General features: G+C 69.9%; 2 protein-coding genes and 2 long non-coding RNA genes across 10 annotated transcripts; 2 read left to right on the top strand and 2 right to left on the bottom strand.

Annotated features, from left to right (window-relative positions):
• Window positions 1-602: 602 nt before the first annotated feature.
• IDUA (alpha-L-iduronidase) lies at window positions 603-17,843 on the bottom strand. Of its 6 annotated transcripts, XM_077881665.1 has the most exons (16): window positions 17,669-17,838; window positions 17,083-17,223; window positions 8,823-8,908; window positions 8,602-8,709; window positions 8,272-8,367; window positions 7,988-8,190; window positions 7,488-7,667; window positions 7,170-7,386; window positions 6,802-7,014; window positions 6,586-6,707; window positions 6,338-6,463; window positions 6,183-6,259; window positions 5,724-5,824; window positions 3,233-5,556; window positions 2,279-2,492; window positions 603-987 (listed from the first exon to the last, which is right to left on the bottom strand). In XM_077881665.1, the coding sequence occupies exons 1-14, from the start codon at window positions 17,821-17,823 to the stop codon at window positions 5,414-5,416; spliced, it is 1,968 nt and encodes a 655-aa protein (XP_077737791.1). In that variant the 5' UTR covers window positions 17,824-17,838; the 3' UTR covers window positions 603-987; window positions 2,279-2,492; window positions 3,233-5,413. The 6 variants fall into 6 exon arrangements, with proteins under 6 accessions (XP_077737791.1, XP_077737834.1, XP_077737810.1 ...); XM_077881708.1 differs by having other exon boundaries at window positions 7,988-8,367; window positions 17,669-17,843; XM_077881684.1 differs by having other exon boundaries at window positions 7,170-7,272; window positions 7,988-8,367.
• On the top strand, window positions 7,284-9,729 carry LOC144303482 (uncharacterized). Its single transcript, XR_013370530.1, has 2 exons — window positions 7,284-7,720; window positions 8,250-9,729. It is a non-coding gene; the product is annotated as an uncharacterized LOC144303482 (long non-coding RNA).
• SLC26A1 (solute carrier family 26 member 1) lies at window positions 11,286-17,360 on the top strand. The gene is made up of 4 exons (XM_077881656.1): window positions 11,286-12,925; window positions 13,322-13,444; window positions 13,703-14,320; window positions 14,884-17,360. The coding sequence occupies exons 3-4, from the start codon at window positions 13,730-13,732 to the stop codon at window positions 16,411-16,413; spliced, it is 2,121 nt and encodes a 706-aa protein (XP_077737782.1). The 5' UTR covers window positions 11,286-12,925; window positions 13,322-13,444; window positions 13,703-13,729; the 3' UTR covers window positions 16,414-17,360.
• An 888-nt stretch (window positions 17,844-18,731) lies between the features above and the next one.
• LOC144303486 (uncharacterized) lies at window positions 18,732-25,674 on the bottom strand. 2 transcript variants are annotated; one of them, XR_013370533.1, is made up of 3 exons: window positions 20,393-25,674; window positions 19,549-19,622; window positions 18,732-19,173 (listed from the first exon to the last, which is right to left on the bottom strand). It is a non-coding gene; the product is annotated as an uncharacterized LOC144303486 (long non-coding RNA). The 2 variants fall into 2 exon arrangements; XR_013370532.1 differs by having other exon boundaries at window positions 18,732-19,202.
• Window positions 25,675-25,825: the final 151 nt, after the last annotated feature.

Consider the following 25,825-nt stretch of genomic DNA (forward strand, 5'->3'; position numbering starts at 1 on the left):
GGTGGTTACATGATCTCAGTAGAGACGGAGAAAGCACCGGACAGAGGACCGACACCATTCCTGATTTTAAAAACTCTCAAAAAAAAAAAAAAACAAAACAAAAACAAAAAAACAAAAAACAAACAAACAAAACTCTCGAAACGACCTAGGGAAGGCGTCTCCAGCCTGAGGAAACACCGTGGCCGACGCCACCCGGCTGCAAACACTGAAGCTCCAACTGCCCCTAAGATCAGAACCGCGCGTTGGGCGTGCTCCCGGCTGCTGCTCAGCGGCGCCCCGCGGGTTCCAGCCAGTAGGTTGGGAAGAAGTAAGTAGAATGGTCCTGATTGGTAGGTGACACGACCAGCTGCGTAGAAACTTCTACGTGAGCTACAAGAAAGAAGCCACTAGAACCAACCGTGTTAGCGCCTGTGCCGAGGGGCAAGGGCAGCGCAGGGGAGAGGGTCCCGCGCGGGGCGCGGGGCTCCCGCGCCGCCGGCACCTGCCCTGGGAAGTCGTGCAGCAGGCGCTCCGGGGCCAAGCCCGCTCCGAGTCCAGTCCCGAGGCTGCGCGTCCCCCAGGTGTTCCCCCGACAGAAAACAAGGCTCGTGTCCACACACCTGTGCACCAACGTCTGCGGCAGCTTTATTTGTAAGGCCCCACACTGGGAACTCCCCAGGCGTGGGGCAGCCCGAGTGACCCACGTGCGCACCCGGCACCTATCAGCTTGTCGCGGCCGGGGGAGCCCAGGTAGTCACCCTGGGGTGGGACGAACGCAGGCGGGAAAGGGAGTCGGCGTTGTCTGGGGGCGTCGGCGTAACACGAGCCAGGGATCCACGGCGACAGGAAGCAGCCGGGGGACTGGACGGCCGGGTCAGGGCAGGGGTGGCGACTCCTGGGGGCCACGGCACGCGCCATCGGGACTGCGCCCCAGGACCGGACCCGGACAGACGCGCGTCGGAACCGCCAGGCGGTGCTCTCTGCAGTCGTGGTCGTCGTGGCGATGTTCTAGAAGACAAAGCAGGTTGAGGGGCAGAGGAGGGGCCTCCGGGCGGTGACAGGGGCCGCCCTCGGTGTTTGCTGGGCGGCTGCGTGAACACCTGACTCGGACCGGAAACCACTCTTGGCTTTCTCTCGCACAAACCCCCTCTTTAAAAAAACAAAAAACAAAAAACCCTCTTTTGGGTTTCCCCTCCCCTCCAGGAGCTGCTGTCAGCCTGACAACCCACTTTCCCCTCACAGGGCCCGGCGCAGGCCTCGTCCCCCATCCACTCTGCACCCGCCGTGCCGGGCCCTGGACCCACTGACCCCTTCCAGGGACACTTGGGGTGCCGGCTGCGATCTCGCCGCAGACACGGTCGGGTGGGCAGCCCCTGTCCCCGCCTCGGCCTAGGGCCCCACCAGGCTCGGCAGTCCCCAAGGAGCTCGCCCAGCAGGACGCCGCTCGTGCTTCACGGCCGGCTCTCGCGGGGTGGGGTGAGGGCTCCTGGAGCTGAGCAGCACCCTGTGATTGGGCCTCGGGCCCCTAGGTCCCCAAGGACACCCCGCCGAGGCCAGGGCAGGACCGGGCAAGCCAGGCCGTCCAGACCAGCGCTGGCGGGTGGGCGAGCCTCCCCCGGAGAAGCCCGGCTCCCCGCCGTCACCCGGTCAGCCTGCTCTGTTGCTGCCCCGGGGCCCCAGGAGGAGGCCTTCTGCCAGCTGGAGGGCACGCAAGGGGGCTGCGGCCGCGTGTGCTGGCCGAGCAGGGCGTCTGCAGCCCAAGTGGCTGGGGCAGGGCGGGGCGGCCCCCGGCCCCTGCCAGCCCCGGTGGAGACCCTAGGCCAGGAGGGTGCCAGGAAGGCGGCTGACCTGCTGTCAGGGTGCTTGGGCGGCACCCCCGGCCTCTGCAGCCTACGGGGTGCGTGTCCAGGAGGCTCCATATACCCCACCGCCCGGGCTGACCCAGTGCCCCCTCCAGGCGTGGGCAAGGCTCTGGGCGCAGGACGGCCTCCCACAGCCCCTCCCGCCCTTCTGGAGCCTGACAAGGGTCCCACCCCCCCTGCGGCCTGTCTACCCCCTCCCTCCCTCCCTGCGTCCCCTCCCCGTGCGGAGTCCAGGTCATGCCCAGGTGTTGGTGGCACCTGCCTCCTGCCTTGGCTTCCACGTGGGCTGGGTCTGTGCGCACCCTGGCAGGGGTCCAAGGGTGAGGTCCGAAGCGCTGGGCCTGTGGGGCACCCCTCCTTCCTCCCGCACCCCTGGGGAAGGCTGATGCCCATGCCTGCCACCCTGGCCCTGCCCCGGCCACCTCTGCCACCAGCACCTGAATCAGAGCTGGGCTGGGGGTCCTCCCTGCCAGGGCGCTGACGACGGGGCCCCCAGCATGCAGACCTTCCATGCAGGCTGCTGGCATCACAGGACTCAGGTCCGAGGCGCTGGGGCTGACCCGGGGGATGGGAGGATCCCCGGGGGCAGGTGATGTCGAGGGGCGGGTTGCCATAGCAACCTCGGGGCCTGTAAAGCCGGGCGCCCCTCCCCTGAAAGGAAAGAGAGGGAAGGGAGCTGGGGCCACAGGGGGGCACCCAGGCCCTGCTGCTGCCCGCGACCCACCGCCGACCCGCTGAGCCTCTAGTTGCTGAGCAACGGTCTTCAAGGGGGGGGACACCCTGAGGCCTGAGGACGACCAGGGACAGATGGCAGGAGACCTGCTGTGTCCTCTGGCCGTCACGCCCCGCGCCACCACGCGGTCGGGGGTCGCCCCTCGGCCCCCGGAAGCAACCGGAGTGCAGATCCTCACACGGGCTGCAGGACAGGGAGCCTGGGAAGCCCGTGGAGCCCACGGCACACGCGCGACTGCCCGCCTCACCCCCTTGTCCACGCACTTTGAGTCCTGCCGCTGCCCTGCACGCTCCCGGGAGCCTGCAAATACGTCCTGCCCCGCCCCACACGGCTTGGGAGCCCTGGGGAGAAGGCTGGGCATCCAGCTACTGTCATGTGGCCACGGGCACGTGGGGGGCCTGGGCCACTTGGGTCCCTGCCCTCAGAGCTCCTGGGGTTGCTGGAGGACGCCCTGAGCTGGTGCCAGCGCTGTGGCCTGGAAGCCATCGGTCGCCACCGGGCGCTTGGGGCAGCCTCCCCAAGGGGCCCTCCTGCGCGGACCCCTCCCGCTCGCGTCGTCGTGGCCAGGCCCAGGGAGAGGGCCGCCCGCCCCGACGCCCCCCCAAGCCCAAACCTCCCCATTTCCACAGAAACTGCAGAGTCCGCAGGTATCAGGTACCTGGAAGCTGCCGGGGCTCCCACGCTCCCCGCGGAACCGGCCAGGTGCCCCTAGGACAGGTGAGCACGGAGCTCCCGGCAACGCCAGTCACGGCCGAGGCGTTTGCGCGGGAAGGCGGCGCGCTCACTCGCTGTGCGGCTGACCTGGCAGACGCTCTCCCCCCGAAGGAGAAAGTCCGAGGCGGCTTCCTGCACACGAGGGGACGTGGCGTCCTGCCGCGGAGGGCCTCGGCCGCACCGCCTCTCCAGGCTTAGCCGGATCCCCAGGGGTCCCGCTTCCCCGGACACACCCCGCTGAGGGGACGGGGTGTGCGATGGCCCGGGTGGGGGCGGGGGCTTCCAGGACGGTCTAGGGACCCGATGGCCTGGAACATGTCGGGACGTCCTGTAGCGCAGGTAAGTTCTGCACCCCGCGGCCCCCACTTTTCAGAGGCCAGGGCCGGGAGACTCCGCTCTGGGGGCGGCATGCGGCCCGACCCGCCAACGTCCTGGGCGTCGGGCCCTGCAGCGCGTCGGGCGGCCCAGCGGCCCACGCTGTCCGAGGCCTGTGACAGAGACGCCTGCCCAGCCCCGAGGGCGCAGCCGTGGCCTCCGCCAGAGTCACTCATCCCTTCGACAGGCTCTGGCCGCGGAGTCTCGGTGAGGCCGAGGTGGCCGAGCCAGCGCCCGGTGAGAACCCAGGACGCGCGGTGCTCTGGAAGGGTCGTGCCAGCAGGAGACACCTGGGGCTCCCGGGGGGCTGCCCGTCGGCTCTGGGACACCTGGGCAAGTGTGCCGCACGCCGGCGTACCCCGGGGGCCCCAGCTCGGCTCCACAGAAGGTAGCAGCCCAGAGGTGACCAACTAGCCGGACTCGTGAGGCCCCAGATGGGAAGTCTGGGGACGAGGGCTGGGGAGGAGCCCCCACGGGAGTGGACGGGAGACGCGTGGCCAGGCCTCTGTCACCCCCGCACCCGCCGCGGAGCCCACGCCCCGAAAGCCACCCCCAGATCCGCGCAGAGCAAAGCTACCCCGTCAGCGCGGTCGGAGAACGGGGACGCGCCCGGCACCCGGCGACAGGCTGGAACGTGAGCAGTGCGAGCGTGGCGGAGCCAGTGGCGTCCCCAGGGCAGAGGGGCGCAGCGCAGGGGTGCCAGCGCTAGGTCCCCGGGCTGCCCGCGCCGCGGTCTCCGCACCAGGACGACGGCAGGGGGCTGGGGTGCCAGCCTGGCACAAGCGCGGCTGCAGGGCAAACGCCAGGCGACGCGGGGCCCGGAAAGGGAGAGGGGAGCAGCCTCGCAGCCTGAGGGGTCGCTGCCAGCGGGCTTGAAGGTCTTGGCCTCCAAGGAGGCCCCCGCCCACCGGGGACCCAGGCCCCCACCCGTAAGCTGCAAGCTGAGAGGGCCCCTCCGTCAGGGGCCCTGAGAAGAGGCCGCTCTCCTACTGGCGCGATGGACCCGACCACCAAGGAGAGCTGGGGGGGCTGCTCATGAGGGGCGGGACTGCAGCCCCCCCCCCCCCCGGGATCCTTCTGTTGAGCTTCCACCCCCCAGGGCCTCCAAATAGAACCGAGTTTGGAGACAGAACCTTCAAGGAGACGCAGCAGCCGGGGAGGGGGGTGGTGCAGGAGGAACCAGGCTGCAGGAACTCCGGGACTGGGCGGGAGCGCGCTTCTGGGCTTGAGCCCCGAGGTCTGTGGTTCGTCCCACTGTGTCACGACAGCGCGCGGGCTGGCAGGGGGCTTCGTGGTCAGGCAGGGGGGCCGCACCCCTGTGCCCCGCATGACAGCAGCGCTCAGCAGGAACAGTGCCCCCCACACAAGGCCTGGGCCCCTGGGCATCGGCCCTATGGCACCCGCACGGGGAAAAGGGAACAGAAACTTGTCCCGCCAGGATAAGGCAGCTGGTGAGATGCGGGGGCTGGCAGGTTTGGGGGGGCCAGAGGGGCCGCCTGGGCCTGGCCTTCCACCTGCCGGTTCAGGCCCACGTCGCTACTGCCAGCTGTAAGCCCGAGAGCAGCCACGGTCCCCAGTGTGCCCCGTGCCTGCCCAGAAAGGCCGACCCAGACTGGTGAGCACAAAGGCACTTTAAGGGAGCGAGACAGCACAGAAGAAGCGGAGCCCACGGACGGGCTGCGTCCATCCCCGGCGGACGAGGGCCTTCCTTGGAGGCCCATCTCAGCGCCTGGCCTCCGCGGCTCCGAGGTCAGCACCGCTCACAGTCACTGGGCCGTGGCGGCCCTGACGGTGCAGGGACCTCCACGTAGTGCACGCGGGTCGAGAAGGGGCCCGGTCGGGCCCAGTAGTCCACCGCTCGAACCCGGTAGGAGCCAGAGGTGACGGCTGACTCTGAGGAGGCAAACACACCTGTTGAGTGTGCGCCCCCCTGGGCCCACCCCAAGGGTCTAGAGCTCCGTAGCTCCGAGCTCGGCAAACCCTGGGCTGCACCCTAGGGGACGCGGGCTGAGGCCCAGAAACGGGGCTGCTAAGGGCAGGGCACAGGGTGGCAAGCACACCTGGGCTGAACACAAACAGGTTAAAGGTGGATGGCTTCCTGCTGATGGGCGTGTACACTTCTCCATCCGCGGAGAACTGGATCTCATAGGTCCACAGGCACCTGGGGGGGTCGGATGGGAGGAGGACTGGCACCCAGGTGGGGGGACGGGGTGGACTCAGCCGCATTCCCCGAGCCCTCCCCGGGGCCCTGGACTCTCCCTGCAGGGGCCACAGGCCGCTCTCGGGGTAGGAAGGGGACTGGAGCCTGGGCGCCACCTGCACACCTTCCCTGCAGGTGCCCCGACCCAGGCCAAGCAGGGTGTGAGGTCCGGGCCACCGTGCGGCGGTAACCGGGGGGGGGGGGGGGGGGGGAGGAGCACTGGAGTGACCCCGTGGGCACTGTGGCCGCGAGGGGCGGGCCGGGCGGGGGGACAGCGGCCGGAGGGCCCCAGGCGCGCGGGGAGAGCGCACTCACGCACTTGGAGCCCACGCGCTCATCCGACCACACCAAAAGCACCTGCCCACGGGTCAAGGGCAGGGCACGGAGCCGGGTCACCTGCAGGGAGAGAGGCTCCGTGATGGGGGCGGCGGGGGTGGCGGGCCCGGGGCGGCGGGGGCGGGGGCGGCCACTTGCCGGTCCCGGCGGCTTCTCCGGGCGCGCGCACACGTGCAGCAGCAGCAGCGAGGGCAGCCGCAGCTCCACGCTGAGCGTCAGGCGGCCGCTGGCGGGGAAGGGGCGCGGCGCCTCGGCCACCGGGTCCTGGGGACGGGAGCGGCACTCAGGGCCTCGGTCTCGGCCCCGCCCCTCCCGCGGCCCCGCCCCCTGACCTAGGCCCCGCCCCGCAGCCCCGCCCCCTTGACCTAGGCCCCGCCCCTGCGGACCTCGGCTGCGCGCATGCGCCGGAACTCCTCCGCCGTGGGGAAGACGGGCCGGCCCAGGCGCTGCCACTCGCCGTGGGGGCTGCAGCGCGGGTTGTCCAGGGCCAGGGTGACGTAGACGAGCCCTGCGGAGCCTGCGGCTGGAGCCACGCCGGCCGCCCCGCCCCCCGCGGCCCCCGCCCCGCCCCCCCGCCCCCCCCGCCCCCGGGCGCGGCTCACCTGGGCCCCGCGGCACCCCGAGCAGGCGCAGCGTCACGGGCACGGCGCGGGCGGCGTGGGCGCGCGTGTCGTCGCTCGCGTAGAGCAGCACGGTGGCGCGCCAGGCGTCCCGGGGCCCGGCCGGCAGGTGCGCGCTGGCCAGGACGCCCACCGTGTGGTTGCTGTCCAGCACCGTCCCGCCCCGCGACACCTCGGCCCACAGCTGCCGGCCGTCTGCGGGCGGGGGTGCGGCGGTCGCGGGCGCGGCTCGGGCCCCCGCGCCCGCCCCGCGCCCGCCCCCGCGCCCCCCGCGGCCCCCAGCCCGCCCGTCCCCTGCAGGGCGCGCCCCGCGCTCCCCCGGCCTCGGGCCCGCGCCGCCGCCGCGTTACCCAGCAGGGCCAGCAGCGCCATGGCCGTGAGCACCGGCTTGCGCAGCAGCTGCACGTGCGGCGGCTCCGTGTCGTTGACCTGGAAGCGCGCGGTGAGCGTGCGCTGCGTGAACGGGTGCGGGTGGAAGCTCAGGAAGGCGTTGTCGTTGCTCAGGAGCGCGGGGCGCAGGGCCGCGCTGCCGTTGGCCCGGGGCGGGTTCTGGTGCTGCGCCACGACCTGCGGGCGGGCGGGCCGGGCGGGCGGGAGGCGCTTCCAGGCCCGCCCCCCCCCCCCCCGCCCCGGGGCAGGCCGCTCCCGGGCAGGGCCTGGGGTCCTACCTTCACCACCATGGCCGCGTACGTCACGTCGGCTCTCCAGGGCTGCGGCAGGGCCCAGCCCACCAGCGGGTCCGCCTCGTCGTTGTAAACCGGGGTGTCGGCGAACTTGGGGAAGAGCCGTCGGATCTGCTGCACGGTGGCCTGCTCCTGTTCCAGGATGTAGATGGAGCTCCCCGCGCCCTGCGGAGACTGACCTCAGCACCACTGCGGGCAGCCCTCCTGCGGCCCCGGGAGCAGGAGCGCGTGCAGGCAGAGGGGCGGCGGGCAGGGGCCGCAGGGCAGGGGCATGGGGCCGGGGAGCAATGCAGGGGCCCCAGTGCAGGGGCAGGGAGTGATGCAGGGGCTGCAGGGCAGGTGTGTGGGGCAGGGGCATGGAGCATGGGCCGGGGGGTGATGCAAGGGCCACAGGGCAGGGAAACGGAGCAGGGGGGCAATGCAGGGGCCGCACGGCAGGGACACGGAGCCGAGGTGCGAGGCAGGGGGTGCAGGGACGACCGTACCTTCTTGTGGAGGGAGATGTAGTCCAGGCGCACCCCCAGCTCCCCGGTGAAGAAGTTGGTGCCGTTGTGACAATGCTCCAGGAGGCCCCAGCACAGGGGGGAGCGCGGCCAGGGGTGGAAAGAGTCCCCGGGGCCGCCAAGGCGCAGGGCCGGGCTGGCAGCACGCAGACCCTCGGAGCAGGCATCGTAGTAGTTCAGGAAGCCTGGCACAGGGACAGGCGTCCACACCCTGGTGCCTGAGGGCCCCCTTCCACACTCACAGGACCCCGGGAGGCACCACCCACCTTGCAGGGTCATGGTCACGTTGTCGAAGTCGTGGTGGTCTGGCTCATTCCATGTCTCGAAGTTCCACTTGGAAACGTATGAGAGTCCATACCTCCCTGCAGAGCGCCCCACGGTCACCCATGGTTCCCCCGAATGCCACGCCTGCCCCAGCTCACAGGGAGGCCCGCCTATGCTGATGGTGATGTTGGCTATGACCAGGATGTGGCTCCCCTGGGCCCCATCCACCCCACCCGGCCCCTGCCCCCATCAGGAGACCGTGGCTCGGGAGGCGTGGGGCCTGGGTGATGGGGGAGGACCGCCTGCGGGGCGCGCGGCCCGTGCCCACCCACCGATGTATCTCTTGGCCAGGAGGGACACCAGCTCCTTCCACGCCAACACCTGCCGCTTGTCCTCGAAGTCGGTGAAGCGCTGGGAGGGGCTGCCCATCAGCTCAAAACCTGCAACACAGAAGGTGGCCGTCAGCTGCCACCTGCCTACGGAGGCCAGTCCTCCGCACGCGGCCAGTGAGGACCCAGAGGGACCAGGTCCCCGGACGGGGCTGGCGGCCTACCTGGGAGGAGCTGGTTCTCCCTGAGGAGATCCAGGTAGCCATCCAGGTGGGTGAAGTTGTAGCTCAGGCCTTGCCCAGCTGACTCCCTGCAGAAGGACGCTTGGAGTCAGGGCAGAGGGACGGCACCCCGGCTGGACCTGTGGCCACACTGGAGCAGGTAGGGGGCCTGCAAATTGCCACACAGGACTCCAGTCCCCATGCCCCACGGCCCCTCCCCTGGAAAACACTGAGGATGGAAGTCTCTGGGTCACTCACAGCCCAGCCTGCACTGGAACCCGCCCCAAGCCTTCAGGAGCCGCCAACGGCTTTGGCCTCAGGGGTGGCAGGAGGCGGCAGGTCTCCCGGGAAGAACGTGCAACAGGATGGAGCAGGCCACAAGGTGCCATGGCCTCCTCCTCTGCACCCCCACGCTCTGGGAGGTGCCGCAGGCAGTGGGAACTGGGAGGGCGCAGCGCCCCACCCCACTACACTCCTCCTGGACTGGTTCCCTCCAGGCTTACGTTCCCAAAGGGGATAGAACCTTCAGGCAACTACTTGAACCTTTAAGAGGTAGGGGACGTCAGGGGTGACACCTAGGACCTGCTAGATAATGGGACAGAGCCAGCAATGAGCATACCAGGGACAATAGTCGGAGTGGCACGGGCAAAGGCCCTGTGGTGGGAAAATGTAACGAAGCAGCAGAAAGCTAGTGGACCTGGGGCAGGAAGGGTGTGGTCGTGACAGACACGGTCACGCAGGCCTCATGACCCCGGTGAGGATGGGACCCCAACTCAGTGAAACGGGGAGTCCTTTCACAGATCCCAGTAGAAAACTGCCATGACGTTGTTAGACGTTTTGGGGACAGTTTGAGGTCTCCAGCAGAACCGAGAAGGAGGTACGGAGACAGCCCGTTTCCCCCGCCTACCCAGAGGCACAGCCCCCCCAACCTGCACCGGAGTGGGCGTGTCATGGAGACGCGTGGTCCTCACCCAGGCCACAGACGGGCGTCAGGGTCACCCCCTGGGCTGTGCGCTCTGTGGGTTTGGGTGCACGCATCACGGCAGGTGCCCCCTGCGGTATCCCAGGGCCCGGCGTCACGGCCCCGAGGCCGCCGTCCTCCCCCCGTTTACCCCCCCAGCCCGACCACCGCTGACCCTGTCACTGTCCCCAGAGGTCCGCCCTTGCCATGAGGTCTGGAGAGGGCCCCCGGGGGCGGGGTGAAGTGCCAGGACGGGGTGGTGGCCACCTGGAGCGCGGCGGGGCACAGGGCGCACCTGCAGATGGGTGGCCACGGTCGAGGGACATCTGCTGGTGCGGGGGCCACCTCGCAGAGCCCCGGGCCTGGGTTTGAGCAGCTGGCTGGGCAGGGGTGTGGGGCACAGGGGGGCGTGGGCGGACCTGGCCGTGGGGCTCGTGCAGTGTCAGCACTGAGTCTGGGGGTGTTGCCCAGGAGCACGGGCAGGCGGCTGGCAGGCATCTCAGGGCTCCCCTGTCTGTCCGTCAGTCCGTCTGTCCATCTGCCGGGCAGGTGGCCAACGGCAGGGGGGCCTGCGGTGCGCCCCCTCGTGGCAGCCGGGGGGACCGCGTGGACGCCAGGTGGGGCGGCGCCGGCTGGGGTCACCGCCCAGGGCTTGGCCGGACGCTGGGTGGCGCAGCGGGACGGGGCGGCGGCCCCCGTGCACCCCTCGGCCCGCGCCGCGCTGTCCCCCGCTCCCAGCCCTGCCTGCGGCTGCTCCGCTCCGGGGGCTGCGTCCTCCCACCCCTGGGGCCGCCGCGGGGCTCACCCCCCCCATTTCCCTCCCATCCAAAGGTCAGGACTGGTAGCAAAACCAACAAGCGTTGGGTAAAAATTAAATGAGCAGACAGACGGTTCCAAAGTCCCGCTCGGGGGGAGGGGCGGGGGCTGCTTGTGCGGGGCTCCCCTTCCCCTGCACTCCGCCCGCGCCCGGCGGGCCTGCACCGCTGGACCCGGGGCCTGGGGGGCCTCCCGCCCCTCCCCAGCCTGCGCCCCCCGCCGGCCTCGGCCCGGGATGCCCTGGGGGCCAGTACACCTGTCGGGGCCCGGGAGGCCGTGCGAGACCGCGCTGAGGGCTCCCGCGGGGCGTCCCGGTGCCAGAGGCCGCGGCGGGGGCGGGGGCGGGGGGGTTGCGACCGGCCACGACAGCCTCGGTCCGCGGCCCCGGCCTCCTCCGGCTCCTGGCACGCGGGCGGCTGCGGCGGCACAAAGGGCCCATTCAGGGCGCGCGGCCCCCGCCCCCCACCGCAGGGCCGGCGCGTGCGCGGGGGACGGAGCGGCGCCCCGGGGTGAGTGCGCGGGCGGGGGCGGGGCGGGGCGGGGCGGGGGGTGGGGGGGCCCGGCTGCACGTGCGCGGGGCGGGCGTGGGGGGCGCGCAGGGGGGGCGGGGGCAGGAGCTCGGAGCCGCGGCCACGCCCCGCCCCCTACGCGCCCGGCGTCGGCCTGGACGGGGCAGGGGGGCGGGGGGCAGGGGGGGGGGGCAGGAGAGGGCGGGGCGGGGCGCCCTGCGAGCGGAGCTGCGTCCGGCCTCTGCGCCCAGGGCCCCCGGTTCCCTTCGCGGCGCAGTGTACTGGGCACTTCACAGCGGTGATTCCAGGCCCACATGCAGGAGCTGGCCCCGTGGCCCAGGGCCGGCCAGAAGGCCCGTGGGGGAGGTTCCAGGGGGTGAACCCCGCCGGTGAGGTCTGCAGCTGGGGGCGCGGGGCGGCGGGGAGTGGGCCCTAGGTCACGCGGGGCAGACGGCGGCGCCCACCAGCGGCCTCCATGCACAGGGAGGCGGCGGGAGGGGCCCACGCCCAAGCCGCGGGTTGGGGGCTCCGGGCCCCAAGGAGCCCTCCCTGAACTATCCCCACCTGCCCGAGCCTCCCCCCAGGCGCTTGCGGCCCAGCGCCCCAGACACTGCCGCCCTCCCCTTCCCGCAGAGGCAGGGCCCCCTCCCACAGCGGGCCTCCACCCGGAGTCACCCGGGGCCCACGCCAGCACCCAGCACGCGCGTGCATGGCACCACCGCTCCGTGCACCAGAGTCCTCTGTGTCACACAACTTGTGCCCCCGCCCCCCCCCCGGGGGGTTTGCTCGGGGCTGAGCAGGAGCTGGGGCAGGAGACAAAGGCCGAGCCCCCTCACCCGCTACTGGCCTCAGCACCTGAGCGCCTACAGGCCCCAGGGACGCCCGAGGCTCTGAGCTGCCCCCCACGTCCACCCGCGTCCCCGACACGGCTCCTGAGCTGGCAAACAGCTGCGCAGGCCAAGGGGGTCCAGGCTGACTGTGGAGGGAAGACCCGAGCTCTGCCCCGGGAGCGCAGCAGGAGCTCTGGCCAAGGCCGCCCGTGGGGTGCGCCCTCTGCGCATGACCCCCAGATCCGGGTGGTGGAAGTGCACCTGCAGACTCCACGGAAACACGACTGACAGCGGAACAGCACTTTAAAGACGGCCACCTGCACCCCGCAGCGAGTCACTGGTGGGGCACATCTGCTGGTGCACACCCGGCCACGGCGCGTCCTGCTGCCTGCTGGCCGCCTGCCCTCGGCAATCCACACGCACGTGCACACGCACTTAGCCAGCGGCCTCTGCCCGCCCAGCACACAGAACAGAGCCCGGGGCCCTAGCGGCCCAGTGCACAGCGGTCGCGGGGACACGGCACCCACGCTCCGGCAGAGACCAGCCCGTGTCACGGCAGAATGGGGGAGGATGGGGGGTGAAGACACCAGGCCTCCCGGGCCCTGCCCTCTGCCCACCCGTGGTCAGCCCTGACTGCGCACAGGCCCCGGAGCCTGGGGGTCACGGCCCGCCTGCCCCCGCCCAGGCCTGGCTGCGCTCACGGGCCGCCCGCCTCCCCAAGGACCCCAGCGCCCTCGCCCACACTGTGCACATGCGGGGTGGCGGGGAGGCGCGCAGTTGTTTGGGAGCTGGGCTCGCGGGCGGGCGGGCGGAGCACCTGGATTAGCCGCTCAGGTAACGCAGGTCTGGGGGAGCCCATGACTCAGCAGTCTCTGGGGTAAATCATTGAACTGCAAGCCCAGCTCAGCCCGCAGCCGGCGGCCCCCGCCCGGCCAGACCCCGCGGCCCCGGCCCCGCCGACCAGCACAGCCGCCGTCAGGGCTCCCGCAGGTAAGAGCCCCGGGGCTGCAGGACCGCGGAGTCCCGGGCGCACCGCGGGGTAGCCCCGCTGAAGGGGCCGGGGCGGCCTGGAGTCTCTGGAGACCCTGGGCACAGGCCTGGACCCTGGGGGCTCGGGCGGGGGGCCTGGGTGGGGAGGCCCTCCCGGGAAGGAACCACGACCCCAGGTCCCCCGGGGCTCACGGGGCCTGTGCCTGCCTGTCCTCCACTCCGAGTCCTGGGGGTTGAGCCACCTCGGAACAGGGACGCAGCCATGGGCTCTGACCCCAGCCCACGTCAGGGCGGCCCCGGGTGCCCCAGCAGGGCACAGAGGCCACTCACCCCAACGTCCCTCCCCGCCGGCCCCGCTGACACCCCCCCAAAGCACGTCCCGGAATTCCGCTGCAGGGACCCGGGGCGGCCAGCGCCGCTGTCGGAGCAGCCCTCCCGGCACAGACGCGGGGTCTCTGCATCAGGGGGCATCGGGGGCATCCGGGGCCGTCTTCCTCCCTCCAAGCCCACGGTGCAGAGGTGACGCAAGGGCGGCGAGGGTCCCGGGATGCAGAAGGGGAGGAGGAGGAGCCTCCACCGTGTGTGTGGGGGGGGCGGACCCCCCAGGGTACAGAGGTGATGGAAGGGTGGCCGAGGGTCCAGGGGTGCGGAGGGGAGCAGGAGGGGCCTCGGCCGTGCGCGGGGCAGGGCCGTACAGGGAGGTGGCCGGCGAGCAGGGGAGAGGCCTGGGTCCCTGCGCGGCCCTCCCGCACCGCCCTGACGCCCCCTGCGTTGCAGGTTTTCCCCAGAGCGTGGCTCGCCAGGATGGAGGTGTCCCCTGAGTGCCCGCGGCGGGGCGGGGGGCCAGTGCTGGTGCGCAGGCGGTCCCCGGTGCCCCTGGGCCTGCGCGAGACGCTCAAAGCCAGGCTGTGGCGCAGCTGCACGTGCAGCACGCGGGGCGCCTGGGCATGGGTGCAGGATCTGCTGCCCGCCACACGCTGGCTGCGCCAGTACCGGCCGCGGGAGGCCCTGGCGGGCGACGTCATGTCGGGGCTGGTCATCGGCATCATCCTGGTGCCCCAGGCCATCGCCTACTCGCTGCTGGCGGGGCTGCAGCCCATCTACAGCCTCTACACGTCGTTCTTCGCGAACCTCATCTACTTCGTCATGGGCACGTCCCGCCACGTGTCCGTGGGGATCTTCAGCCTGCTGTGCCTCATGGTGGGCCAGGTGGTGGACCGCGAGCTCCTGCTGGCCGGCTTTGGCCCTGCCCAGGACGGCCCCGGGCCCGCGGCCAACGGCAGCGCCGCCAACGCCTCCGCCTCCGCCGCGGGGCTCGGGCCGCCGGACTGCGGGCAGGACTGCTACGCCATTCGCGTCGCCACCGCCCTCACCCTGGTGGCCGGGATTTACCAGGTGAGGGGCCGACCCCGAGAGAGGGCCAAGCCCAGGGCAGCATGGGGTCGGGGCTCGGAGAACGCCGGCTTTAACCCACAAGGCCAGGACAGAGCGGGCAGGGGCCCAGGTGGGCTGGGCCGGCTCCCCAGGGTGGGCCCCCAGGCCTGCAGCCCCGACACGAGCGGCTGGCCCGAGTGTGGCCCACATGGCTCCCCGGTCTCCCGTCCTGGGCGAGACCCCGAGAGGCTGCCTCTCTTCCCGCAGCGTCCCCACACCCAGGGCTCTCCTGTCCACCCCAGGGTCACCCTCCGAGGGGCCCCAGGTCTCCTGGGAGGGGGCAGTGCCACTCGCAGGGCGGGAGGAAGGAGCTGCTTTCCAATGTCTGGAGCCCGCACGTGTGAGAGGACCAGACCGGGAACCTCCAGGGTCCGCTGTGCCTGTGTGAGCACACGCGTGTGCAGGGGACTCTGGACACAGTTCACTCAGGAAAGAACAACAGCGACGAAGGGGCGTTAGGCTCCGTGCCACGGCCACCCTGTGCCGCCCGGCCGCCTGCTGCCCTGACCACACTCTGTCCTCAGGTCCTCATGGGCATCCTCCGGCTGGGCTTCGTGTCCGCCTACCTCTCCCAGCCACTGCTCGATGGCTTCGCCATGGGGGCCTCGGTGACCATCCTGACCTCCCAGCTGAGGCACCTGCTAGGCGTGCAGATCCCGCGGCACCAAGGGCTGGGCATGGTGGTCAGCACGTGGCTGAGCCTGCTGCGCTCCATCGGCCAGGCCAACCTGTGCGACGTGCTCACCAGCGCCACGTGCCTGGTCGTGCTGCTGGCCGCCAAGGAGCTCGCAGACCGCTGCCGGCACCGCCTCAAGGTGCCACTGCCCACGGAGCTGCTGGTCATCGTGACAGCCACGCTAGTGTCCCACTACGGGCAGTTCCACGAACGCTTCGGCTCCAGCGTGGCCGGGGACATCCCCACTGGCTTCGTGGCCCCCCGGGTGCCGGACCCTGGGCTGATGTGGCGCGTGGTGCTGGATGCCGTGCCCCTGGCCCTCGTGGCGTCCGCCTTCTCCATCTCGCTGGCGGAGATGTTTGCCCGGAGCCACGGCTATTCGGTGCGAGCCAACCAGGAGCTGCTGGCCGTGGGCTGCTGCAACGTGCTGCCGGCCTTCTTCCACTGCTACGTCACCAGTGCCGCCCTGAGCAAGACCCTGGTGAAGACGGCCACCGGCTGCCGCACGCAGCTGTCCAGCGTGGTCAGCGCCGCCGTGGTGCTGCTGGTCCTGCTGGCTCTGGCGCCGCTGTTCCGGGACCTGCAGCGCTGCGTGCTGGCCTGCGTCATCGTGGTCAGCCTGCGGGGGGCCCTGCGCAAGGTGAGGGACGTGCCGCAGCTGTGGCGGCTCAGCCCGGCCGACGCGCTGGTGTGGGTGGCCACGGCGGCCACGTGCGTGCTGCTCAGCGTGGAGGCGGGGCTGCTGGCCGGCCTCGTCCTGTCTCTGCTCAGCCTGGCCGGCCGCACGCAGCGCCCCCGAGCGGTCCTGCTCGCCCAGATCGGGGACACGGGCTTCTACGAGGACGCCGCGGAGTTCGAGGGCCTGGTCCCCGAGCCCGGGGTGAGGGTGTTCCGCTTCGCGGGGCCGCTCTACTACGCCAACAAGGACTTCTTCCTGCGGTCTCTGTACGGCCTCACGGGGCTGGATGCCGGGCAGGCCGCCGCCAGGAGGAAGGAGCGGGGCCCGGGCGCAGGCGCGGGTGAGGGGGACGCCGTCGGGGGCGTGGACCTGGGCCCGGCGGGCAGCTCGGCCGCATTGATGCCCACGGAGGGCGGCTTCCACGCCGTCGTCATCGACTGCGCCCCGCTGCTCTTCCTGGATGCAGCCGGCGTGGCTACGCTGCAGGACCTGCGCCGGGACTACGGGGCCCTGGACATCACCCTGCTCCTGGCCTGCTGCAGCCCCTTGGTGAGGAACACCCTGAGGAGAGGTGGCTTCCTCGGGGACGACCTGGGGGATGCGGCCGAGGAGGCGCAGCTGTTCCACAGCGTGCATGGCGCCGTGCAGGTGGCCCGAGCCCGCCGCAGGGAGGCAGCAGCCACTGACTCCACCCTCTAGAGCCAGGGCCCGACCCCGGGGCCCCTGGCAGGCAGGCTCCGGCTCAGTCACCCGTGTCCATCACCTCAACCCTCCAAGCGGAGGCTGTGCCCTCTGGCCTGGGGGAGCCAGGGAGCACACAGGGACCCAGGCCCGTTGAAGTCAAGAGCTTCAACAGTGGTCTTGCAAGTCAACGTGACGCCGGGTGTCACCGTCTTATTTGAACAAGGGCCCCGACGTGGTCAGGATGCCTCCCAGGTGCCAATCGGGTACTGGTCCCTTGGCCTGTCCCGTGCCAGTCCCACCGCGGCCGGGGGCACGAGGATCTCTGTGTCTCTGGACTTCCAAACACACCCCTGGGTGTCCCCTATGCCTGCAGCCTGCAGGGCAGGGCCCCTGGGCCGTGTTCCTCCAAGGCCTGACCGGTGAGCACAGGGCCAGGCCGTGTGGGTGCGTCCAGCCACGGAGCCACTGCAGGAGACACCACCTTGACCCTGAGCCCCTCAGTGAGCCCCGCGGGGAGCCAGCTGTGCCCAGTCCAGGGGCCGCCCGGCCCCCACGCAGCCTCTCCACGAGGGACAGTGGACGATGGGCCCCCCTCCCTCCTGCCTCCCGCCCACCTCCGCACCTGACCTGCCCCAGCCTCGCTCTCCAGCCCCCAGCCGGCTCTCCCAGCTGCCCACCACTCACCTGGCCGTGATGAGCTCCAGCAGCCAGTGGGTCCGGACCTGCTCGATGCCCCCGTGAGGGACAGCACCCACATAGGCCAGGTTGAGCTGCTGGTCCCAGCTGAGGTCATAGCGGTCAGCCTGGCTGTGCGGCAGGGGGGGGCTGGGGCAGAGCGAGGGGGCGGGCATTAGTGCCCCCGACGGCCCGGGAGGCCCAGGACGCCAGGCTCCAGCAGCGGCCCGGGCAGTGCCTGCCAACCCCCGCTCCGCCCCGGAATAAAATGACCCCAAGAGCAGGAAGGCTGTGGTGGAGTCTCGTGTTTACGGAGACCGGGGCTCGGAGGGGAGAGCACCCCCCGGCAGCACCCTGCTCCTTCTCCCCTGGGCGGGGCCGCAGCTGGGGCCGGGGTGGGGGGGGGGGGTGGGGTGCGGTCACCCCAGGGACGGCCGAGGTCACGGCGCCTGCCCCTGGACGGTCCTGGGCCCTGCCCCTCCCGCGGGCCCGGGTGCAGCCGCGAGGGCGGGGCCGCGGCTCTCCCGCAGGCCACGGGGGCCCAGAAGCCCGGGCCGGGCCTGTCGGGCCTCAGTTTCCCCCGCGGAGCCCTCACCAGAAGCCGGTGCTCCTCCAGAAGGGCCGCAGGGGCCGCAGCGCGCGGGCCGCGTCCACGAGCACCAGGTGCGGGGCCTCTGCGAGGGCCCGGGGCGCCGCCAGCAGCGCGGCCAGCAGCGCCAGCCCGGGGGCGCGGGGGCCGGGGGGCCGCATGGCCGGGCGGGGGGCGCGGGCGCGGGGGCGGGGGCGGGGGGCGCGTCCCCACAGCGCTCCGGGAGCCCGGGTTTACGCCGCGCCGGCCGGTTCCGCCTCCGGGTCGCACACCACGTGGGTGGGTTCTGGGGCCGCGGGGCGGGGCGGGGCGGGGCGGGGCGGGGCCTCGGGGTGAGGGGGCGGGGCCTTGTGGGGGGTGTCGCTGGGGGCGGGGCCTCGGGAGGGGCGGGGCCTGTTGCGGGGGCGGGGCCTCGAGGCGAGGGGCAGGGCTCCGTGGGGGCGGGGCCTTGTGGGGGGTGTCGCTGGGGGCGGGGCCTCGGGAGGGGCGGGGCCTCGGGAGGGGCGGGGCCTGTTGCGGGGGCGGGGCCTCGAGGCGAGGGGCAGGGCTCCGTGGGGGCGGGGCCTTGTGGGGGGTGTCGCTGGGGGCGGGGCCTCGGGAGGGGCGGGGCCTCGGGAGGGGCGGGGCCTGTTGCGGGGGCGGGGCCTCGAGGCGAGGGGCAGGGCTCCGTGGGGGCGGGGAAGGGGCGGGGCCTTTGTGGAGGGGTGGTCTCTGGGGGCGGGGCCGCGGGGAGGGGCGGGGCCTTTGGGGGCGGGGTTAGTGAGGGGCGGGGAGGGACGGGGCCGCGGGGCGGGGCCTCGCTGCGGGGGCGGGGCCCGGGAGGGGCGGGGCCGCAGCCTGCGGACCCGGAGCGCCGCCCCTGGGTGGCGGGTCCTCCCGCGGTTCCCCGCCGCCCGCGGAGGAGCCTGTGCTCGGGCCAGGCGGCCCCTGGGCGGCTCCGACCTGCGGCGGCGGGACGGGGGCGCGGCGGTGAGGCTCGGCGCGGGTGCGTGGGGCGAGGGCCGGGAGCAGGGTCCGCGGGCAGCCGCGCAGCCTCCCGCCCTGAGCTCTCCGCCACCGCGAGGCCCGGCGCCGGTGCTGGGGTGCTCAGGTGCGGCCCGGCCCGTGCTCAGCGACCACCGAGACCGCAGCCCGCGAGGCCCGCCCCCGGGCCGGTGTCAGAAGCCGTGTCCGGAGAGCCCAGGCCGGCGGTTGTGCAGAGGCGCGGGAGGCCCGCAGGCGCGGCGGAGCAGAGCCCGGAGCCCCGGGGCCCCCAGCACAGGCACAGGCCCAGGCCCGCTGCCCCCGGGCCTGGGAGGGAAGCGCCGAACCCGCGGCGAGGACACCGAGACCTGGAACGCCAAATCCAGCAGGACTATACTCGAAAGACACGGTCAGGGGCAGCCCCGGTGGCTCAGCGGTTTAGCGCCGCCCGAAGCCCAGGGTGTGATCCTGGGGTCCCGGGATCGAGTCCCACGTTGGGCTCCCTGCAGGGCCTGCTTCTCCCTCCGCCTGGGTCTCTGCCTCTCTCTCTGTGTCTCATGAACAAAGAAATAAAATTCTTAAAAAAAAAAAAAAAAGAAAGGAGAGACGGTCAAATAAAGACGTTTCAGAGAAATGGAGTCTGAGGACCTCGGTCACCGCCAGCCTCACCTGGCTTCAGAGTACCCAGCACAGCCAGGGGTACCGGGCAGGTACATTGTACATAAACCTACGCAAACCCGGGAGCCCTGGTGGCTCAGGGCTTCAGCGCCTGCCTTCAGCTCAGGTCCCAGGGTCCCGGGATCAAGTCCCACATCGGGCTCCCTGCATGGAGCCTGCTTCTCCCTCTGCCTGTGTCTCTGCCTCTCTCTCTATATATATATCACGAATAATAAATAAAATCTTAAAGATAAAAAAAAACCTACACAAAACCGTAGTGTCAGGGCTCCTGGGGCTTGAATACAGCAGAGGATTAGAGCACAAGATGATCACACAGAAGCTGTGAGTGGAAGAAAGGCCGTGATCAGCAGGCCCACTGCGCTGCCCACTATCCACGGTCCTCACCCCAGAGCCTCTGCGTGTGACCTTATGTGGCAAAGGGACTTGCAGGCCTGATTAAGTTAAGAATTTTGAGATAATCCTGGATGATCCGGATGGGCCCCACGTGTCATCACAGCCTCCTCGTGTGGGGGAGGCAGAGGAAGTGTGACCCGGGAGCAGCCCTGGAACACCTCAGAAGAGAGAGATTCGGAGCCTGTTCTGAAGTTGCTGCTCAGGGTCTGCGTAGGCAGGTGCAGTAAGACGCACACGGGAAACGATGCCCATGAAGGAAGAAGTTTGTAGACATCCCGAGAGACAGGAGACCAGGGACCAGGCCACCCAGGGACCCTATGGGTGGGGCGAGGTTGGAAAGGGCCTCACGGGACGAGGGTCGGTGACACGGAGGCTGAGCAAACCCCCCTTTGGCACAGGGAGGGCCGCAGGAAGGCTCCTGAGGTTCGTGCCAGCTGCGCACTAGGCAAAGGGCCCTTCATTGAGGGAGTTCGGGGCCTGGGGCCAGATGGGGACCCGATGGGGGGCCTAGCCATTGGGCTGGGGTAGGATTGGGATTGCGAGAAGAGCGTGGTGTGTCCCAGGGAAAGCGGCTCAGTGCGGCCTGCTGGGATGCAGCAGGTTAGCGACGGGGCTCGGGGTTACCGTGTGCGTAGCTCTGCAACTGCGAAGGGTGAGCGTGTCGTGCTTGGGACGCACACGGTGGCCTGGGCATACCTGGAGACACGCGTGCTCTTCGGGGATAGTGTTGGCATCTCTGAGGCAAGAGATTCCCAGCGTTCTTCCTCAAGGGCCAGTGTCTCGGCGACAGCCCGACGTGTACGAGTGTGGAGACGGGCGCTGTCGCTGGGGCACGCGCTGCGCCGGGTCTGGGTCCGTCCATGCAGGGCCGTCCTGCGCCCAGGGTGCCATTCACACGGCCTGCCAGCTCCCAGGGGCCCCCGGCAGCCGGGGCCTGGGGACGAGTGCGTCGCCAGTGGGAGCCAATGGGACCCTGTCCAGGAGTCCCCTCGGAGGGCTCGGGGGGCCGTGTAGCACCCACGGGCGGGGGGGAGGCGCACGCGGCTTTCGGGTCCGCCCAGAGCCGCAGTCTCAGCCCGTGGGCAAGAGCAAACCCTTCTCCCGCGGCTGGGTAGGTCGTAAACGGCGTGGGGGACTGGGTGTGGGGCCCTGATGGGTGCGAGCACGGCACCAGGTTGTGCCAATCCACCGCTAGTCGCTCTTAATTTTTCCAGGCAAAGTCAGGCGTGCATTTTCTCCCTTCTTCTGTTTTTCTTTCCTTCTGGTTTCAGGCTTTTCACTCAAGCCTCTGGCTGGCGGGAGGGAGCTGGGAGGGAAGGGCCGGCGGGCGCCTCCCCTGGGCCGGCACCTTTCCCCGTCCTCCTCCTAGGCCGAATCTTACATTTTCCCTCTGAAACACAGTCTGGCTTGAACCTCCTGGCACGTAACCCCCCCACCCTGCACCCCTGACTCTACCTATTTTCTTCATTCTCAATGCTCCGGCATCTGGGGTCGTGGTCCCGGGGCCCCTCCGGCACCACGCGGCTCCTGGAGAGGAGCCCAGGCCCCGGACCCGCCCGTCGTGTCTCACACGCCAAGCCAACCCCCTTCCCCCACAGCACCCCAAGGCCAGGCACGGGACACCTGGGGACTGCGCTGCAGCCTGGGCCTGCGAAATTCTTCAGACCACCCAATCGTCACCCCAGAAAAGGCTCTGGGCCAGGTTCCCTTTGCTCTGGCTTCTGGTTTCTGCTTCCCCTGGGGCCCACCGAGTGTGGTGCACCCCCTTCTCTTGGGGAACGTGAGTAATAAATCACCCTTCCAAGGGCAGAGCTTCGTTGTTGTCACCTAACCCCATCTGATTAAAACATGTCCTGGGCGGGGGGCCCAGTGGAGCAAGTGGGCAAGCATCGGCTCCGGGTCCTGGGATCCAGACCCACATCCGGTTCCCTGCTCTGTGGGGCGTCTGCTTCTCCCTCTAACTCTGCCCCCCTCCCCCGCTTGCTCGCTCTCTTTCTCTCTCTCTCAAATAAATAAAGACGATCTTTAAGAAAAATCCTGGGTACACATTTTAGGGTAAAGATGCTGTGGTTCAATGATGGAGGAAGGGGCCACGAGCTCGGGAAGGCGGGCTCACACTCTGGAGGACAGAAGGCAGCAGGCGTGTGAGGGAGCGCGGCCCGCCCATCCGGAGCACCTGCCGGCTGGGGTCAGGACGGCGGAGGTGGACAGGGACGCAGCAGCTCGCAGGCTGGCGGGTTCCCGCAGGGCCTTGGTGGTGCCGTCAGGGCAGATGGCTCCGTACAGTTTGCTAAAGGACGACAGGAGGACCGCAGGGGTCCCCGCCACCGCAGCTCCCCGTGCTTCCCAACCACCGGGGCCTCTGGGGAGGTGGCGAGCCTTCTGGGATTGTGGATCCGCCACCGGGACGCCAGGGGCTGGAAACCTCAGGTACGATTTAGCCGAGCGGCGAGCGCATTTGTGGTGTTCCCAGTCACTTCCTTGTGTCGCGGCGTCAACACCAGTCACCCTGGCACAGGAAACAGCTTCCAGGAACGGCCCTGGCAGTTAACCCGAAGGACTGGATCACGTGGACTTTCGCAACAGGATTAAACATTTGCTGCTTTACCAGGAAATGCTGACACCGAGATAACGTGCAGCCCTCGCGGCCAACGTGACAAGGACACGACGGAAGAAGGCTCATCCGATCCGTGGGGGCGCCTGGGACCAGGCACGGCACGCTTGCCAGCCTGTGGGCGACACCTGCGGAAGGCCCCTGCAGACCCGGTGGTGGTGGCGGTGGCTGCGAGCAGTGGGGAGGGAGCTGTCGGTGGAGCAGCACACACGGCGTTAGAGACTCGCAGTTCTCCTCTTTTCTCCCTGGAAAGTAATACTGAAGATTGTTACAAGAAGAAACAATAAAAAATGTCACTGTGGGCAGTCTGGGGGGCTCGGTGGTTTAGCGCCGCCGTTGGCCCAGGGCCTGATCCTGGGGTCCTGGGGTCCTGGGATCGAGTCCCACGTCGGGCTCCCCGCAGAGAGCCTGCTTCTCCCTCTGCCTCTCTCTCTCTCTCTGTCTCATGAGTGAATAAATAAATAAAATCTTTTTTAAAAAATGTCACCGGGACGCCTGGGTGGCTCAGCGGTTAAGCATCTGCCTTCAGCTCAGGCCATGATCCCGGAGTCCCAGGATTGAGTCCCACGTCGGGCTCCCTGCGTAGAGCCTACTTCTCCCTCGGCCTGGGTCTCTGCCTCTCTCTTTCTCTCTCTCTCTCTCTCTCTCTGTGTCTCTCATGAATAAATAAAACCTTTAAAAAAATGTCACCAAGAAACATATGATGATGGGGAGTTGCAAGCAGTTATGAATAAAAATCCTGGTATTTTCTGGGTTTGGAGATGTTTGTGCTGTTAGTCAATTTCTAAAATGAGGGTGATTTCTTATCTGGCCTGGATGCGGATGGCTGAAGCTCTATGGTGATTCGCATCCCGACTTAGAGACGCTGCCCGGGGCGGGCAGGCCCATGCCCACTGCCACGGCCGGCGGACTCGGGAGACGAACCAGGATCCTCCGCCCCGAGCAGGCAGGAGCTCCACCGGCTCCGAGGCCCCGGGAAGGACCGCGGTCGGCCTGCTCACGACAGCCACCGCCCAGCGAGCCGGGATGTCCTGCGCGGAGGCGGCGCTGACCATCACACGTCCGTATCCACGGCCCTGGAATCGCCCACCGGCCCACTCACGAAGCCACGTCTGTAAGCCCACAGTCCACAGTCCCCACACTTCCTCGGTCATTCGGGGACACACACCGAGCACCGAGAAATGAGAGTGGCCTGGCGTCCCACGCGGAGGCAGAGCAAGGCGGCGCGCAGCTCACGCAGGAAAGCAGCGTCCTTCGTGGGGTCTCTCTGGGCTGCTTTCCCCTCACTTTGTGCTTCTGGCCGGTGGCCCCGGCCCGACGTGCCCCCTGCGTGGTGCTGGAGATCCCAGGCCTCCAGCACCCGCGGCTGTGACGGCGAGCTGCGCGGGTTCCGACCCGGCCAAGGTCAGTGGCGCCAGCACCACGGTTCCTCATGGGTCTGCAGTGTCTTGGATGAGGGACCTGTAAACAGAAGCCGCACGAAACAGGGCTCTGCGTGGACCCGTTGGCAAGAGTCCTGCGACCAGGGGCTCCCAGGAGGCCGAGCCTGCATTTCCCCAGGAGCCCTGGTTCCCTGTCCCTGTGGTCCCAGTTCTGGGGTGTGGGCGCGCGGCTGGGGAGTGGACTGCAGTGGACACAACTGTCCCCTCCAGAGCATACGATGAACTATGAGTCATTAAGGAAAAGACGCTTGATAGAAAAATGGTGGAGCTCGGGCCAGGGCCTTACGGGAAGAGCGTCAGGTGGCAGATGAAGCTGGGGCAAGGGTCTGGAGCCTTCCTCACCACCAAACCTACCAGAAAGGCTGAAATTGTGAAACCGTGCGTGTGCGGGGTTGTCAGAAACGCGCAGCAGAGGGAACCCTCCTACGTTGCCAGCGGACATAACATTTTTATTTCTGTGCAGGTTTATTTTTCTCCGGGGTTACGTGGTAGAGGGGAACGCAGCATGTCCTGTGGCCCAGCAGTGTCACTCCAGGGGCCACGTGTCCATGGGCCAGAGTTCCTGGAAGCATTTTTTCCCAACAGCCGAGGTCCGGCAACCATGCAGCAGCCCGGTCAGAGCAGCAGACGCGACCGTCGTCCCCCTGCAGTGGAGCGGCTGTGTGCGCCCGATGTGACCGGCAATAAAGAGGCCCAGCCACGGGCTCGAGGGTGCGAGCACCAGTGACCCCACGGTGCGCAGCCAGCTGGCCCCTGGGGCTTTGACGGGGTTCCCGTAGCAAAGCGTCACAGACGGAGTGGCCTCGACAACACAGTCACTCCGTCACTGATTCGTGTATTGAGACTCTCACCCCCACGGATGGCCTGCGGGGTGGGGCCTTGGAGGGTGGTAGTGGGGACAGAGACCGGGTCAGGGCCCTGTTCGGAGACACTGCCCACCTCGTGCTCCCTCTGCTGCCCGTGAAGGCCGCCGTGTGCGAGTCAGGACGACCCCCCCGAACGTGGCTGTGCGTCCCCCGACCTTGGGCCTCGGCCTCAGCCTGGGGAGGGGGAAGCTCCGTGCCTGCGCTCCGAGGCCACCGAGGGAGCACGGATGTGGGGGTGCCGGGTGGGAGGAGGTGTGTCCCGCCTCCGCTACGAGCTGCTAAGCGCTTTGGCAGGTGGCCTGAGAAGTTTGGGGCGGCTTTGAGGGCTGCGTGTCGGGGCAGGCTGTGCGGGACAGCAGCCCTCCTCAGGCGCTCCCTGCCCCTCAGGCCCCAGGGTCGGCTCCTCCAGAAGCTCGTGGGGGCGGCTGACCTTCCAGGGCGAGGAGGCAGGTGGGGGCTGGGGTTGGGGCCGGGGCCTCCCTGGTGGCTCCGGAGGGGCCGAGGGCAAGGTTGGGCAGCGGGGTGGGTGGAAGGCAGCCGGGGGGTGCTGGGAGGAGACCAGGAGAGGGGAGCGGACCCTGTCCCCTAGGACCTGTCTCTGCCGCTGCCTGTGTGCCTCTGCAGCCCGCAGCTGGAGCCGCCCTGGGGCCCCTGCCCCTTGGGGACTCTGCCGTCTCCCTGCAGGCCCAGCCCACCTCCGGGCATTGCCTTCTGTGTCCCTGGTGTGTAGTCCCTCCCCTGGGTCCTTATCTTCCGCTGGCTGCACCCCCACCCTGTTTTCCTCCTCCTCTGGGACCTGGGGCTCTACCCTCCGGGCACCCAGGGGAGCCAGCCCCTGCCTGTCTGCCAGGGTGGGCGCGCGGCGGGACGACGGCCACCAGCAGCAGGTGGGAACCGCACCACAGGCGGGTCCCCAGGAGCCCCTGGCCCGCGATGCCCATTTCGGTCAGGCCCACAGAAGGGGCCGAGTGATTGTGGGCGGGCGATGGGGTCGGGGTGGCCTTCGTGGACACGCCGGGCCTGTCCTAGCGGGGCGGGGCGAGGGGGCCGAGGAGGGTGCCGTCGGGAGGGGCACCGCGCCCGGGTGGGGGTGCCCGCCACGGCTGCCCGGACCCGTGACTTCCCAGCCTGCTGAGGACGCGGCCGCGCCCTCGCCCTGTCGGGCAGGCGGGGCCCACGCGGCGAGGATCCACGCGGGGCCGGCGGC

This window comes from Canis aureus, chromosome 2 (genome assembly GCF_053574225.1).
Source record: "Canis aureus isolate CA01 chromosome 2, VMU_Caureus_v.1.0, whole genome shotgun sequence".
NCBI classification, from domain to species: domain Eukaryota; kingdom Metazoa; phylum Chordata; class Mammalia; order Carnivora; family Canidae; genus Canis; species Canis aureus.